The sequence below is a fragment of the Canis lupus genome, chromosome 33 (genome assembly GCF_003254725.2).
Source record: "Canis lupus dingo isolate Sandy chromosome 33, ASM325472v2, whole genome shotgun sequence".
In the NCBI taxonomy this organism is placed as follows: domain Eukaryota; kingdom Metazoa; phylum Chordata; class Mammalia; order Carnivora; family Canidae; genus Canis; species Canis lupus.
Genome location: NC_064275.1, coordinates 26,151,777 through 26,166,842, shown reverse-complemented (window position 1 = coordinate 26,166,842; position 15,066 = coordinate 26,151,777). Strand labels below are relative to the sequence as shown.

Genomic DNA, 15,066 nt, shown 5'->3' with positions numbered 1-15,066 from the left:
GAAGGCTGAACCGCAGGTTGCGGATTGCAAAGGCAACTGGAGCCTTTTCTAGAGAAGGCGTCCTTCTGCCCCGGGAGTAGCTCCACGCCGTCCTACCTGCAGGCCCTCGGCCCGGGCACAGCCTGACCCACGGGGAGAGGTTCTCAACAGCGTTTGAGGAAGGAACATGGAAAAAGGAATAACTAGGTCCGCGGGAGGCGGCCTGCTTAGGAGCCTGCGTCGCTGGCGGCAACAATACAGAAGCCACCGGCGCGATAGGGACGTGCGCTAGGGCTCACGTGTCCCTGTCTCCTGTGACCCCCCAGGAACGGGGCGTGGACCCCGTGGTCCCCGTGGGCCCCGTGCAGCACGTCCTGCGGGATCGGATTCCAGGTCCGCCAGCGAAGCTGCAGCAACCCCGCTCCCCGCCACGGAGGCCGCATCTGCGTGGGCAAGAGCCGCGAGGAGCGGTGAGCGCGCCCCGGTCCGGGTCTCGGTCTCCGTCTCCGGGGGGCGCTGGCGCTGGCGCTGCGGGCGGGTCCCGGGCTCGCCGGCCCTCCCCCTGCACCCCGCCGTCTCTCCTTAGGGAACGGTGCCCGCTCCCGAGAGCCATGACTGCCCCCCTTCCCTCAGGTTCTGCAACGAGAACGCGCCCTGCCCGGTGCCCATCTTCTGGGCGTCCTGGGGCTCCTGGAGCAAGTGCAGCAGCAACTGTGGGGGCGGCGTGCAGTCGCGGCGGCGGGCCTGCGAGAACGGAGACTCCTGCCCCGGCTGCGGCGTGGTGAGGCCCCGGGGAGGGGCGCGGGGGGGCGGCCCTGCACCCCGGGGTGGGGGGACCTGCATGGGGGGGAGTCTGCACCCCAGGGGGGCCGGCGAAGGGGGCGGCCCTGCACCCCGGGGTGGTAGGGAGGGCCAGCAGTGGGGGGCGGTCCTGCATCCCGCGGAGGGCTGGCCCGGAGGCGTGGGGGGGCCTGCATCCCAGGGAGGGGGGCGGCCCTGCACCCCGGAGAGGGCTGGCGGGGGGGGGGGGGGCGGTTCTGCATCCCGGTGGTGGGTGGAGGGTCGGCTGGGGGGCCAGCCCTGCACCCCCGGGGGGCGGCCCTGCACCCCAGGTGGGGAGGGCTGGCGGGGTGGCGGTCCTGCACCCCGAGGTGGGGAGGGCTGGCGGGGGGTGTGTGGCCCTGCACCCCAGGTGGGGAGGGCTGGCGGGGGGTGCGGCCCTGCACCCCGAGGTGGGCTGGCAAGGAGGTGGCCCTGCACCCCGGGGAGGGGGAAGACTGGCGGGGGGCGGCGGCCCTGCACCCCGAGGTGGGGAGGGCTGGCGGGGGGCGGTAGCCCTGCACCCCGAGGTGGGGAGGGCTGGCGGGGGAGGGCGGCCCTGCATCCCGGGGCGGGGAGGGCTGGTGGGGGGGTGGCCCTGCACCCCGAGGTGGGCTGGCAAGGGGGCGGCCCTGCACCCCGAGGTGGGGAGGGCTGGCGGGGGGGGGCGGCCCTGCACCCCATGTGGGGAGGGCTGGCGGGATGGCGGCCCTGCACCCCGAGGTGGGGAGGGCTGGCGGGGGGCGGTAGCCCTGCACCCCGAGGTGGGGAGGGCTGGCGGGGGAGGGCGGCCCTGCATCCCGGGGCGGGGAGGGCTGGTGGGGGGGTGGCCCTGCACCCCGAGGTGGGCTGGCAAGGGGGCGGCCCTGCACCCCGAGGTGGGGAGGGCTGGCGGGGGGGCCGGCCCTGCACCCCGGGGCGGGCCTGCGGGGGGTGGGCCCGCGCCTGCAGGTCGGCCGCCCAGCGCCCGCTCCCCTCCCGAAGGAGTTCAAGACGTGCAACCCCGAGGGCTGCCCCGAAGTGCGGCGCAACACCCCGTGGACGCCGTGGCTGCCGGTGAACGTGACGCAGGGCGGGGCGCGGCAGGAGCAGCGGTTCCGCTTCACGTGCCGCGCGCCGCTGGCCGACCCGCACGGGCTGCAGCTGGGCCGCCGGAGGACCGAGACGCGGAGCTGCCCCGCCGACGGCTCGGGAGCCTGCGACACCGACGGTACCGCCCCCCTTACCCCGGCCTGGGGCGCGGGGCGGCGGTGGCGGGGTGCCCGGGGCGGGAGCGGGGTGCCCGGGGCAGGTGGCGGGGTGCCCGGGGCGGGAGCGGGGTGCTCGGGGCAGGAGCGAGGTCCCCGGGGCGGTGGCGGGGTCCCCGGGGCGTGGCGGGGTCCCCGGGGCGTGGCGGGGTCCCCGGGGCGGTGGCTGGGTGCCCGGGGCGGTGGCGGGGTCCCCGGGGCGTGGCGGGGTCCCGGGGCGTGGCGGGGTGCCCGGGGCGGGAGCGGAGTGCCCGAGGCGTGGCAGGATGCCCGGGGCGTGGCGGGGTGCCCGGGGCGGTGGCGGGGTCCCGGGGCGTGGCGGGGTGTCCGGGGCGTGGCGGGGTCCCCGGGGCGGTGGCGGGGTCCCGGGGCGTGGCGGGGTGTCCGGGGCGTGGCGGGGTCCCCGGGGCGTGGCGGGGTCCCGGGGCGTGGCGGGGTGTCCGGGGCGTGGCGGGGTGTCCGGGGCGTGGCGGGGTCCCGAGGCGTGGCGGGGTGTCCGGGGCGTGGCGGGGTCCCCGGGGCGGTGGCGGGGTGCCCGGGGCGTGGCGGGGTCCCCGGGGCGTGGCGGGGTCCCGAGGCGTGGCGGGGTGTCCGGGGCGTGGCGGGGTGCCCGGGGCTGTGGCAGGATGCCCGGGGCGTGGCGGGGTCCCCGGGGCGGTGGCGGGGTGCCCGGGGCGTGGCGGGAGCCCGCGCTGACGCGTCCCCCCGCAGCCCTGGTGGAGGACCTCCTGCGCGGCGGCAGCACCTCCCCGCGCTCGCTGAGCGGCGGCTGGGCGGCGTGGGGCGCGTGGTCGTCCTGCTCCCGGGCCTGCGAGCTGGGCTTCCGCGTCCGCAAGCGCACGTGCACGAACCCCGAGCCCCGCAGCGGAGGCCTCCCGTGCAGCGGCGACGCGGCCGAGTACCAGGACTGCAACCCCCAGGCCTGTCCAGGTGACCCGCGCTCGCGGAACCCCGCTGGGTGGGGCAGGGGCCACACCTCATGCCTCCTCTGCTTTGCGACTCGTACAGGGGGCCCTAGAGCAGGTTTGCGCCCCGACCCAGGGCACGGCGGCGTCTCCCCCCGCAGGGCCGCTCCGCGTCCTCCGGGCCACTTTTATCCTCCCCTAATGGATTGGCCAGACAAGAAGCTTGATTGGAATGGAGCTGGGCTTTGCTGTCTCCTCTGCAGCCTGCCTAACCCCCAGCACCCCCAGAGGCGGAGGGGCAGCCCTGAGGGTGGGTCTTGGGGTGGTGCCGCCGATGGGGCCAGGCCGGCCCAGGGCAGAGTGGCCCAGCTCACGCTGGGGTGGAAGACTGCCTTGGGCCCTGCACCTGCAACCCCGTCACACACCCGGTCCCCTTGCAGTGCGGGGTGCCTGGTCCTGCTGGACCCCATGGTCCCCCTGCTCAGCCTCCTGTGGGGGAGGCCACTACCAACGCACCCGATCCTGCACCAGCCCCGCGCCCTCCCCAGGCGAGGACATCTGTCTGGGTCTGCACACAGAGGAGGCCCTGTGTGCCACACAGGCTTGCCCGGGTAGGGACAACATCTGGCTGGGGCTGGGGAGCACCTTGGATCTCTCTGATCCCCGTCAGGGGGTCCCAGGGTGGCTAAGCTCATGGCAGCCCACGCCCCACAGAAGGCTGGTCGCCGTGGTCCGAGTGGAGCGCGTGCACTGAGGAGGGAGCCCAGAGCCGCAGCAGGCACTGTGAAGACCTGGTCCCGGGGCCCAGCACCTGTGCTGGGAATAGCAGCCAGAGCCGCCCCTGTCCCTACAGCGAGATTCCTGGTGGGTCCTTCACACCCACCCTTACTACTCTGTGCCCCTAAACTTCCTTCCCCTTCAGAAGAGTCTCATTGGGTCTAGGATGGGAACACCGGGGGGCGGGGGGAAGGTGCACGTGCTTTGGGCTTTGGTCCCTTCTTCTCTAGTGAATCCACCAACCCCTCTTAGAGATAGGGTCTGAGCAGGGACAGAGTGGCATGCAGGCCCCCAGCCCCCGTCCCACAGGTCAGTGCTGACCAGGGTCCTACTGGAGATAGACCGAGCCCCCGAGGGACCCTTGTCGCCTCCCTGTCCCAATATCCTTTCTGCTTGTCTTCCCGCAGTGATCCTGCCTGCCTCTAGCATGGAGGAGGCCACCAGCTGTGGAGGTAAGGAACCTGCCCCACCTCGCGGCACTGTCTTTCTACCCCTCCTCCCCACCTAGGAGGCAGTCAGCAAGTCTGTATGCAAGAAGAGTCGCCCACCTCCACACCCTCTGGTGGCCTCCTCTGACCTAAGCCAGGTGTCCTGTGAGAGAGGCCCGGGTGGCAGGCTGCCCAGCCTTCCTGTTGTCCTTGGCTCTGGCCTCAAAGCCCTTTCTTTGTCACAGAGCTTCCCAGTGGGAGGCAGTCAGTAGTCTCTCCTCTTCGCCCTGGCCCTTTCCTTACCACTTGCTTCTGCCTCTCCCAGGCTTCAGTCTCATCCACCTGGTAGCCACAGGTGTCTCCTGCTTCCTGGGCTCTGGGCTGCTGACCTTGGCAGTGTACCTGTCCTGCCAGCACTGCCAGCGCCAGTCCCAGGAATCTACACTCGTCCATCCGGCCACCCCCAACCACCTGCACTACAAGGGCGGGGGCACCCCCAAGAACGAGAAGTACACACCCATGGAGTTCAAGGTGGGAGCCTTCACAGAGGAGCAGGGTGAAGGGTGCGGCGGTTCTGACCCCGAGCAGGACATAGCTGGGCTGGGCACTTGGGAGGGCACAGTGGTGTCGTGAACTGTCAGCAGCCGGAATGTTTTTTCACCAACTGGTTCCTAATCCCCTTGCCCTGGCTGCCCCCTCTCCCCATCCTTCCCTACGTCTTCCCCTCCGGTCCTTCCTTCTCCCACAGACGCTGAACAAGAATAACCTGATCCCCGATGACAGAGCCAACTTCTACCCATTGCAGCAGACCAACGTGTACACAACCACCTACTATCCCAGCCCACTGAACAAGCACAGCTTCCGGCCCGAGGCCTCACCTGGACAACGGTGCTTCCCCAACAGCTGATAACACTGTCCCGGGGACTTGGGCTCCTTGCCTCCTTAAGGCCCAGAACAGGTGGAAATGGGACGGTGGAGCCAGCTCGGTTTTCTTGCTGCCTTGCCTGCGGGGGTCCTACCCGACTTCAAAGAGCTCTGGCTGGCGGTGACCATGGGGGAGAGGGCTGGCTTCAGGCTGGCACACGGCTGCAGTTCCAGCTCAGCCCAGGTCTCTCATGGCCTCCTTGTGACCCACGACCGTGCTGATCTCCCCTGCCGTGTCGTCTGTGGACCTACTGGGCACGCGAGGAACTGGAGAGCGGAGATGGCAGGACAGCAGGCTCTTAGGTGTGAGTTGGAAGTGATGCTCATGTGGCCATCATGGGCCGAGGCTGTCCCTCTCTGGCTGGCCCCAGGAAGGGCCTGGGCTACACCCCGATTGTCTCTGAGAGAGGAACAAGTCAAATGGCCCCAGAAGCTCCGGATTCTCCGCCCGGCGCTGGGCCACTGTGGTGCTGTCCCAGTGTGACCTGGGGACCAAGGCTGACCCAGGTTGTCTACCTTTGCCCAGCAGTCTGCACTTTGCCCAGGGACATCCCCCTGGTCAGAGGCAGTGAGGGCTGGGGACTGAAGATCGATCTTTGCTAAGAAGCCCTTTAATCTGGGCTGACACAGGCCTCAGCTTTGCCCTCAGAATGCAGGAAAGGCGGTCCAGGAGGAAGGGAGGCAGGAGTCCAGCCTCCGTGCCACTATGGAGATAGACTGTCTTCCAGTTGCTGCTCGGTAGCTACTGGCCGAGACCTGCTTGGGAGTCTCTGCTGGCCCTTCATCTGTTCAGGAACACGTACACACACACACACACACACACACACACTCAACATGCTACAGCAACAAAAAGGATGTTGGGCTGTGGCATTAATAATTAAAGATGATATCCAGTCTCCAAATGTAATTCTGTCTTTGTGCGTATGTGTGTGGGCTCCTCCTGGCGTGGGCTAGCCACCCAGAGCAGTGCTCTGGGTAATAGGTGATCTTCTCGGGGTAGAGGAAATGATCCACATGGAATTTGACTTTCCCAGAGGGGATCTCTCCACTTGTGAGCATATGCACATACACACATGTTGCTCTAAATCCTTTCTGGAAAAGAGGTTAGGGACAAACAGATCTGTAAGTAGGGGCTCGAGGTACACCAAAGACAACACAGCCTGAGATTTTTTTGCCCGTTCCCTTAACAGCAATTCCAGGCAACAGCTCCAGAGTGGGAATGCATGAGTACAGCAGGGGAGTATTAATGAGGGTGGTTTTATGAGGTATTTATAAGGCTAAATTTAATAAAAGCCAAAACTCACTGAAAATGAATAAACTTGTGAAATGGGAGAAGCCCAATATAGTTTTTGCTGGATTAAGTAAATAACCTCTAAGCCTCAGCCCAAGTCAGAGAGAGAGAGAGGAGTTGATGGACATGTTAAATTCAGAGAGCAATTTCTCAGCTTAATTGGCTGGATCAGTTCTCCTAGGGCTCCCAGCAAATTCTTCTTGTAGGTCAGGCTTTAAAGCCTGTGGTCCTAGTGGTAAGGAGGAAAAGAGCATTCCTGGGCCCAAGTCCTGGAATCCCTTGTGCTCACTGGGGCAAAGGAAGGGTCTTCAGGCCAGGGTGGAGCCCAATCGGAGAGAGCTCAGGGATCATATAAGCACTTCCTGCTTTGGGATTTCTTGCTGGGTTCCTCTTAACATAATGGAGTCCAGAGCATGTGGGAGCCTGTGGAGTATTAGATCTGGGGGTCTCTGATTCTCTTGGACCTGGTTAGGGAAGTGAAGTTCAAGAGTGTTCAAGGGCCCAGGATGTCTACTTCATGAGGGTCACTCTTCTCTCCAAGTGAGGGACTGGACAGGTCTGTAGGAAGAAGTCATGGAGAATACCTAGCTAATGTTCACCCCGTATAGACTGGAATGGCATCAGTGGGGATGAAAATTTGTGGGTGCTGTGGCAAAACACTACACACACACACACAAACACACACACACAATGAATTTTCTTTTTATAAAAAAACTGTTGTGGCTTTGGATGCATGACCATCAGAATGTATTAAGGGATCCACGCTGCATGCAAATTAGCTTGCATGGTTGACAAAGGCTGTAGCCAGCCCTAGCCCACAGATGAGGAAGCCAAGAATGTCCTCCCCGGTGGTTGTGTTCTCTCTGGCAGCTGCTTTGAGGCTGCATGGATAGCTCCATGGTGTCAGGAAACCGAGGTATAAAAAACAAGGGGGCTTCTTAGACCCAGCTGGCTCGGCAAAAGAGAAAGGGAATGCCGGATTGGATGCTCTAGGCCTTCTTGGGCCTTCTTGTCTTTGGATAACTGCTTTTTATGATCCAAGTAGCACTTTTATTGTAGAAAATTTAGAGGATATAGAAAACCAAAAATATAATCACAGTTACAGTAAAAACCAAGGCAGGGACTTAGGGATTTTAAATGATGGTGTGAAGACAATTCTTTCAACATCACTCCAAAAGCAAAGAGGACAAAAAACAAAAGCTATCACTATTTTCAATATCTATAATCCGAAATCATGATACAAGAATATAGAAAGCAGATAGAGGAACAGGTTGCTTGGTGTAAACTTCAGCTAGACCTTCAAGATACCTTCACTCTCTTGTCTCATAGCTAGGTCACCACTCCTTTGTCACCCCACAGGGCAATAAGCATGTTCCCTTGAGACACTGAACCAGACTGGATGTGGAAATACCAGACGTGAAGTGAGTGTGTGGTAAGGGTCTCTTTGGACCACTAGAGGTTTAAGAAACAGGCCATGATTATCAGTGGGACTCAGCAGTTGCCTTATTCAGCTAACTCCAAGACTCTGGCGGCCAAGTTTCTTCCCCCAGCCCTCCTCCAGGCAGGAGATTATTAGATGATTCTTTGAAGAAACAAACTAAGTCTGCAGATTCTGAAAAAAATAAGCCAGTGCAACAGTCCTACAGTGAAGTACACTCATTAACAAACATGTCCAAGTACACAGAACCTGCTGTCACTTTTCAGCACGTCATAAATAGGAATGTGCAGATAAGAGTCACAGACATCAGAGAAAAAAAAAAGCACTAACATGAAAGAAAGAGGAACTCAATGAAGAGAGATTATATATACATAGAGAACATTTCAAAGACCCCATGATTCTTCAGAATAAGTAAAGATATTGCATTCATGAAATAACAAGATAAAATAAAATGGACAGAGTAAAGCTCTTAGAAGTTAAAAAAAAATATGAGAGAAAAATATGTTTAACGATAAAGGGAGTTTCCCAAAAAGTTGAATGAAAAGACCAAGAAATGGAAAATAGGAGAAAAAGAGATAAGAAAATTAAAGGATCTGGGTGTCTGGCTGGCTCAGTTGGTGGAGCATGGGACTCTTGATCAAGGGGTTGTAAGTTTGAACCCCATGTTGGGTGTAAAGATTACTTAAAAAATAAAATCTTTAAAAGAAAATTAGAGGATCAATCCAGGAGGTCTAACAGCCCATTGAAAAACTCATAAGAGGAAATTATCAAAGAAAGACTCTGGGAAAATTTGCCAGAACCAAAAGACAAGGTCTTCAGATCAGTACCTAGCAGCAAGAGGCACATAAACATGACATTTCAAAACAACAGCCTTGAAGAGAAGATTCCAACAGACAAAAAAAGATTAGGAATATGAATGGCATAAACCTCTTACTAACAAAATTTAAAGTTAGAATACAGTAGAAATTATCCTCAAGATTCTGAAGTAAAAATAATATTTGGTTGTGAATTTTATACCCAGCCAACCTATGAGTCATAGGAGAGTAGATTAAAGACCTTTTCAGATATGCAGAATCTCAAAAAAATATATCTCACATGTGTTCTCATTTCAGTAAAACAAGAGTAAACAAAATGTAGATCCAAGGGAAAGGGGATCTAACACAGGAAAGGGGTGAGAACAGATACCAGGCTGGCAGTCATGCAACAGGCTGAGAGAGCAACAATCCAGGTTAGAGTAGGAGGAGAGCCTGCACATGGAGAGAGCCAGGAAAAATGAACAGGCACATTATCTGGCAGGTTTGTATGGAGAATTATATGAAGATTTATTTTATAAAACTTACTTTAGGGGTGCCCGGTGTCTCAGTCCATTAAGCATCCAACTCTTTCTTGATTTTAGCTCAGGGTTGTAGGATTGAGCCCCCTGTTGGGTTCCGAGCTCAGTGGAGTCTGCTTGGGATTCTCTCTTTCCCTCTCCCTCTGCCCCTCACCTCTCCCCACTCTAAAAATAAATAAATATTTTTAAATCTTATTTTATAAAACTGTATGGAAAGACTTAAGTTTGGGTTCAAAGAAAACTAAGAAAACATGGTATTTTTTATTTGATTTATTTAAAAAGTATTTTTTATGAAAATAAAACAGAGGCACAGAAAAAAAACACAGAACAAAGGTATGGCTTAGTGCACATAGGGCTAAAAGCTTTATAATGACCATCCAGGTCAAGAGAGGGCTAGAACTTTCACAAACACTCCAGATTCCCTTTCTTCTGTCCCATCTTTGTCACAGAAGATGCCCCTTTCCAAGAAGATGCCTTCTTCTTTGCCCTCCCTCCAAATATCAGATAATTGTTAACACCAGGAATAAAAAAGAGCATACAGAAAAGGAAATGTAATCATTATCACTTGGTACAACCATGATATTTAGATAATCATAATAATTAAAGCATTGCATATGTACTTAAGCATAACTTGTAATACAGATATATTACACTTTTTTTCTTATCATGGGGTGACCACCGAAGGAACAAGCCTTAACTTTTGTTGCCAACTGAATGTTGGGTAAATATTGAGATAGAAAGGAATAAAAAATAAATAAATAAAATAAATAAAAAAAAGAAAGGAATAAAACATTTAAAAAAATTTTCCAGATTATAATTATGGTACACGTTCGTTTAAGAAATTTGGGGAGGGGTGCCTGGGTGGCTCAGTCAATTGAGTGTCAGACTCTTGATTTTGGCTCAGGTCATGATCTCAGGGACAAGAGATGGAGCCCCAAGTCCAGGCTCCAAGCTCAGCAGTGAGTCTGCTTGATATTCTCTCCATTTTCCTCTATGCCTCCTCAACTTTTTTTTTTTTAAAAGAAAGAAATTTGGGGAAAAAACTTATAAAAAGAAAATACAAATGCCCCAAAGTCCAGCCAAGAAATAACCATCATTCTTTTATGTTCTTTTCCAAGCATTTTTTTATAGATGTGAGTTTCAGAGTGCTTTATAAAATTAAGACATACTACATACACAGTTTTTATTCTGATTTTGACTTGTAGCATTATATCACTATTTCCCCATATTGTTAAAAATTCTGTAAGCCTCAAGACCCCTTTCAGTGGCTGCCCTAGGAATGGGTCAGAGAGTGGGAGAGAGGGCCTTGTTTCCAGAGCTCCACAGGTAGCAATGTATCTGCACCCTTACGCCTTAAAAGAGAAAGTTCATTTTTATAGATTTTGTTTACACACTGAGGAAGGTTTACTTTCAAAAGTTTGCATAATATTTGAAAAAATACTGGCCTAAAAAATTCTATTATATAAATTTTATTTCTGTTACCTAGATGTATCCATTCTATTACATACATTCATTCTACTCTATTATATAAGGGTATCACTCTATTGCATACATTTATCACAACTTATTGAAACCACTCATTTGTTTCAAAATTTTCTTTAGCCAAAAATACTTTTATGGAACTTCTTTTTTTAATTAATTAATTCCTTATTTATTTATTAAGATTTTATTTATTCATGAGAGACATAGAGGGAGAGACAGAGGCAGAGACACAGGCAGAGGGAGAAGCAGGCTCCATGCAGGCTCCATGCAGGGAGCCCGATGTGGGACTCGATCCCGGGGCTCCAGGATCACGCCCTGGGCTGAAGGGAGGCGCTCAACCACTGAGCCACCTAGGCATCCCTTTTATTTTATTTTTTAATGGAACTTCTTATCCATATTTATGACTATATATCCTTAGGATAAATTCCCAAGAGAGAAGGCTCTTAACTTCTCTGGCCAGGATTCTTGCCGATGAGAATGCGCTCTCAGCAGCAGTGTATTCTCATTTTCTTATTACTAACCCTAAGAGCCAACAGTGGTAAGTGCTATCCCCTCCAAACACGAGACCAGAAGCTGTGCACCAATACCTTCTTCGGTTCTCACAGCAATCCTCAAAGAGACTATTAACAGGCCAACTTTCAGATGAGGAAACAAATTTAATAAGTTTAAGTAACTTGCTCAAAATCATATTGCTAGTCATCAACACACCCAGAATTTCAACCCAGAGATTCCATGTGCTTGTTATCAATTTTTTTTAAAAAATGCAATTGTTTAAATGTTCATTTAAACATATTTAGTGAGTGACCATTTCCCCCATACACATACTGGTCATTTGCATTTCTACTTTTTTTTAAGGGAGGTGTCCTGTGCTTTTTCTCTTAGGTGGTGATCTTTTCCTTACTGCTTTGTGTATAAAAGATACAAAGGAGTTATTGTGTATATAAATATATTAATCCTTGGTCAAAGAGATTGAAATATTTCTCTAATTGATCATATGCCTGCTTTGACACACAGATGTTTGGAGTTTTTTTACATAGAACCATTAAAAATGAAAATTGTCCTGGGGATCCCTGGGTGGCACAGCGGTTTGGCGCCTGCCTTTGGCCCAGGGCGCGATCCTGGAGACCCGGGATCGAATCCCACATCGGGCTCCCAGTGCATGGAGCCTGCTTCTCCCTCTGCCTGTGTCTCTGCCTCTCTCTCTCTCTCTGTGACTGTCATAAATAAATAAAAAAAAAATGTAAAAAAAAAAAAAAAGAAAAAAAGAAAATTGTCCTGATTTCACATGAATGACCCTGAAGTAATGAGTCTTCTCACTGTCACGACCGTGAATCTCAAGGATGTAGAGTTCGGGGGACACATTTCTCTCTGCACACCTTGCATGCTGGTAGTGACCCTAAACAAATAAAGACCCTAAAAAGTTGTTACCCTAAAAAAGTAAAGATAGTTCCAGGCTGGGGAACTATCTCTTTGGGATTTGACTTAGGGGAGCTCACATCCTACCCTCCGCAGAGGAAGAGGAATGCCTAAGAGTAAGAAAAACAACAGAGTATGAGGTGAGAGGTTCATTTCTCAGGGAGAAGGAAACACAGCCAGGCCCCTTCTACTTGTCAGGGCAAGTGAGGTTTTGATGAAAAACAAAACCTAGGGTTCCTCTCTTGGGCAGCAGAGATGGACCACAGAGCGGGATGGTTATGCCCAGAGTGTAGGGCCCCCTCCACCATAGCTGTGTCTCTGAGCAGGTCAGTCATAACCCTCAAGCATCCAAGGCAAGGAGCGCATTGCTGATGCAAGGGGACGATCTCCCCAAGTGGTCAGGGAGGTGCTGTTGACAAGAGGCAGTTCACCTGGCCAACAGTCAGGTCTTCTCTGACCAGGTGAGAGTTTCCAATCCTGATTCCAAAGTCACATTGCACAATTCAAGCCTCTGTATTTAAAATGAAAATTTAGTCTTACTTGATACGTGTCATCTGGGGACAGGATATTGACCCAAACTCGTTCAGGCAGCTGGCAACGGACAGGCCCCTGTTCTCATGGCACCCATTCTGAGTCTTGGTCATGTGGGAGAACCATGTTTGGCAGACAGTTAAGAGCTCAGGGTCTCTAGCTTTATCACTCACCAGCTGTGTGACCTCGGCAAATCTCTTCCTCATTTTGGGCTACGGTTTCCTGGCTTATGAAATGGCAGGGGTTGGGCCCAGAATTCCTGTTAAATTCTAGGATTCCCAGAGCTTTTGAAAAAATCTTATACATGGTATTTTTTTCATCTTTTCTTTTCTAGCCAAGTGCTCTGGGGTTCCCTATGCTGGGCCTCTTTCTGCCCCCTATACCTTGTCTCAGAGTCTCCGGTGCTACTCAGGGCTGGGTCTGCTGCTGGAGAAACAGACTCCCTGAACTCACTGTCCTCACACAGGAACCAGGGAAAATGCCTTTCTTGGAGAACGAACTAGATGAATGTTGTTTCTGGATTGGCAACATTCTAAATATTAATTAATTAATTAATTTATTTATTTATTTATATCGTGCATGCACATAGCAGGAGGGGCAAAGGGGGAGGGAGAGGGAGAAAATCTCAAGCCGACTCAGAGGCCCGTCGCAGAGCTCAGTCTCATGACCCCAAGATGATGACCTGAGCCAAAACCAGGAGTCAGACCCTTGGCCGACTGAGCCGCCCAGGCCCCCCGGAATGGCAACATTCTAAAAGGGGAGCTTCTGTTAGATAAGAGACACTCAGCTCTTAATACCAAGTGATGGATGCTTGTCTTGGTCTGGAGCCCAGGCGTTCCTAAGGCTTGATTCCGTTCCAGAAGACAGTCTTCCACATGGAGGCCCAGCTGCTTCACTCCCAGCCCAGCTCTCTGCTCAGGTCATTCTGTGCCTCCAGCTACTAGGTCACCCCAGATGACTCACTGGAGAACCCTTGCAGGCCAGTCGGACACGAACTCAGGCAAAGCTCCTCTCCTCATCCGAGCTGCCAACAGGGGATTGGTGCTCACGGAGTTGGGCTCTAATTCCGTGGCTGTGTTGCCCATGTTGGTGACTGCAGGAGGAGTTCAGGCCTCAGGGTCTGGAATCCTCTCTCTAAAGTTATTGCAAAATTCATCCCTACTCACAAGGTCCTTCCAAACACTCTAAAAGAGACAGTTTAGGGTGTCTGGGTGGCTCATTGGTTAAGCATCTGCCTTCTGCTCAGGTCCTGATCCCAGGGTGCTGGGATTGAGCCCCACATCGGGCTTTCTGCTCAGCAGCAAGTCTGCTATTCCGTCTCCCTCTCCCTCTACTCATGTTTGCTCACTCTCTTTCTAAAATAAGTAAGTAAAATCTTTTTAAAAATTAATAAAAGAAACAGTTTTCCTGAGGACTATGCCCAGTGTCCGGGGGCTGATGGGACATAGCACCCACACACACATTTGGGACACTGAGCACTCACAAACACAAGGCTCTGCTTCTCACCCCCCACCCCCAGTAAATCCCTGATTGCCCAGCAGAGTGGGTCCCAAATAGCTGGTATCACAAAGCTCTTTCAGATGTAACCAGAGATAACCAAGATAGCACCAAATTCCTGCCTGACCATCTATAGCCTTGGCCCACAACGTTTCTTTGCTTGAAGATAAGCTTACAATTTCCCTTCAAAATATATTTTTAATTAATTCCTTCAAGGTGTTTAGCAGATATTTAAAAGGAATACATGCATGGGGAAGAAAAAAAGAAAACAAAAAACACAAGGGATACTTGGGTGGCTCAGCAGTTGAGCGTCTGTCTGCCTTTGGCTCAGGTCATCCTGGGGTCCTGGGATCAAGTCCTGCGGGGAGCCTGCTTCTCCCTCTGCCTATGTCTGCCTCTCTCTGTGTGTCTCTCATGAATAAATAAATAAAATCTTTAAAAACAAAATGAAACAACAACAAAAAAAACAGTACAAAAAGATATTCAGGGAAAAGTGGCCCCCCCATTCTTGATTCCTGGGCCCCAAGTTCCGCTTCCTGAGGTGGATAGAGGCAACAAAACACAGGCAAATACGTACAGTTATGTGTCTACACATAAAATGTACCGAAGTCTGGCTTTAATCTTGATATTCAGCCAAAAATTGGCCTTCAGGCGCCGCTTTTGGAAGTCTAACCAGCTGCACGTGTCCTTAGCCATCATTTATGGTTCCCCTGAGTCTGTCGTGGTCTACAGTCAGGGTTGCACAGGTTACCACTGGCTCAAATCAGCACGTCGACTCCCATGGTGGACACATGGCATGCCTCTGAGATTTACTGTGCAGACGTGATACTCACTATAAATGTCCAGGTAAATCTTGAAGTGAAAATCGATGCTCCATATGTTCAAATTCCATCAGTGGGACTACATGCGTATGTGTAGTATTGTAAAAGTAAAATGCCACAATGATTAATGATTGTGAAAGTCACTAATTTTATGTTCAAACACACTTAAGCACCTCAA

The 15,066-nt window shown here is 53.3% G+C and overlaps 1 protein-coding gene across 8 annotated transcripts in view; it reads left to right on the top strand.

The window, feature by feature from the left end:
• SEMA5B (semaphorin 5B) overlaps positions 1–5,986 on the top strand; it is a 118,755-nt gene extending 112,769 nt beyond the window's left edge. For 7 of the 8 annotated variants that reach the window (XM_025475135.3, XM_049105465.1, XM_049105464.1 and 4 more), the window contains 9 exons: positions 306–449; positions 613–760; positions 1,783–2,008; positions 2,757–2,975; positions 3,391–3,561; positions 3,665–3,814; positions 4,135–4,179; positions 4,481–4,686; positions 4,904–5,986. In XM_025475135.3, the coding sequence (XP_025330920.3) occupies positions 306–449; positions 613–760; positions 1,783–2,008; positions 2,757–2,975; positions 3,391–3,561; positions 3,665–3,814; positions 4,135–4,179; positions 4,481–4,686; positions 4,904–5,062 (1,468 nt within the window). In that variant the 3' untranslated portion in view covers positions 5,063–5,986. The remainder of the gene's footprint in view (positions 1–305; positions 450–612; positions 761–1,782; positions 2,009–2,756; positions 2,976–3,390; positions 3,562–3,664; positions 3,815–4,134; positions 4,180–4,480; positions 4,687–4,903) is intronic. The other variant, XM_049105467.1, reaches the window with a different exon arrangement.
• The last annotated feature ends 9,080 nt before the right edge of the window (positions 5,987–15,066 follow it).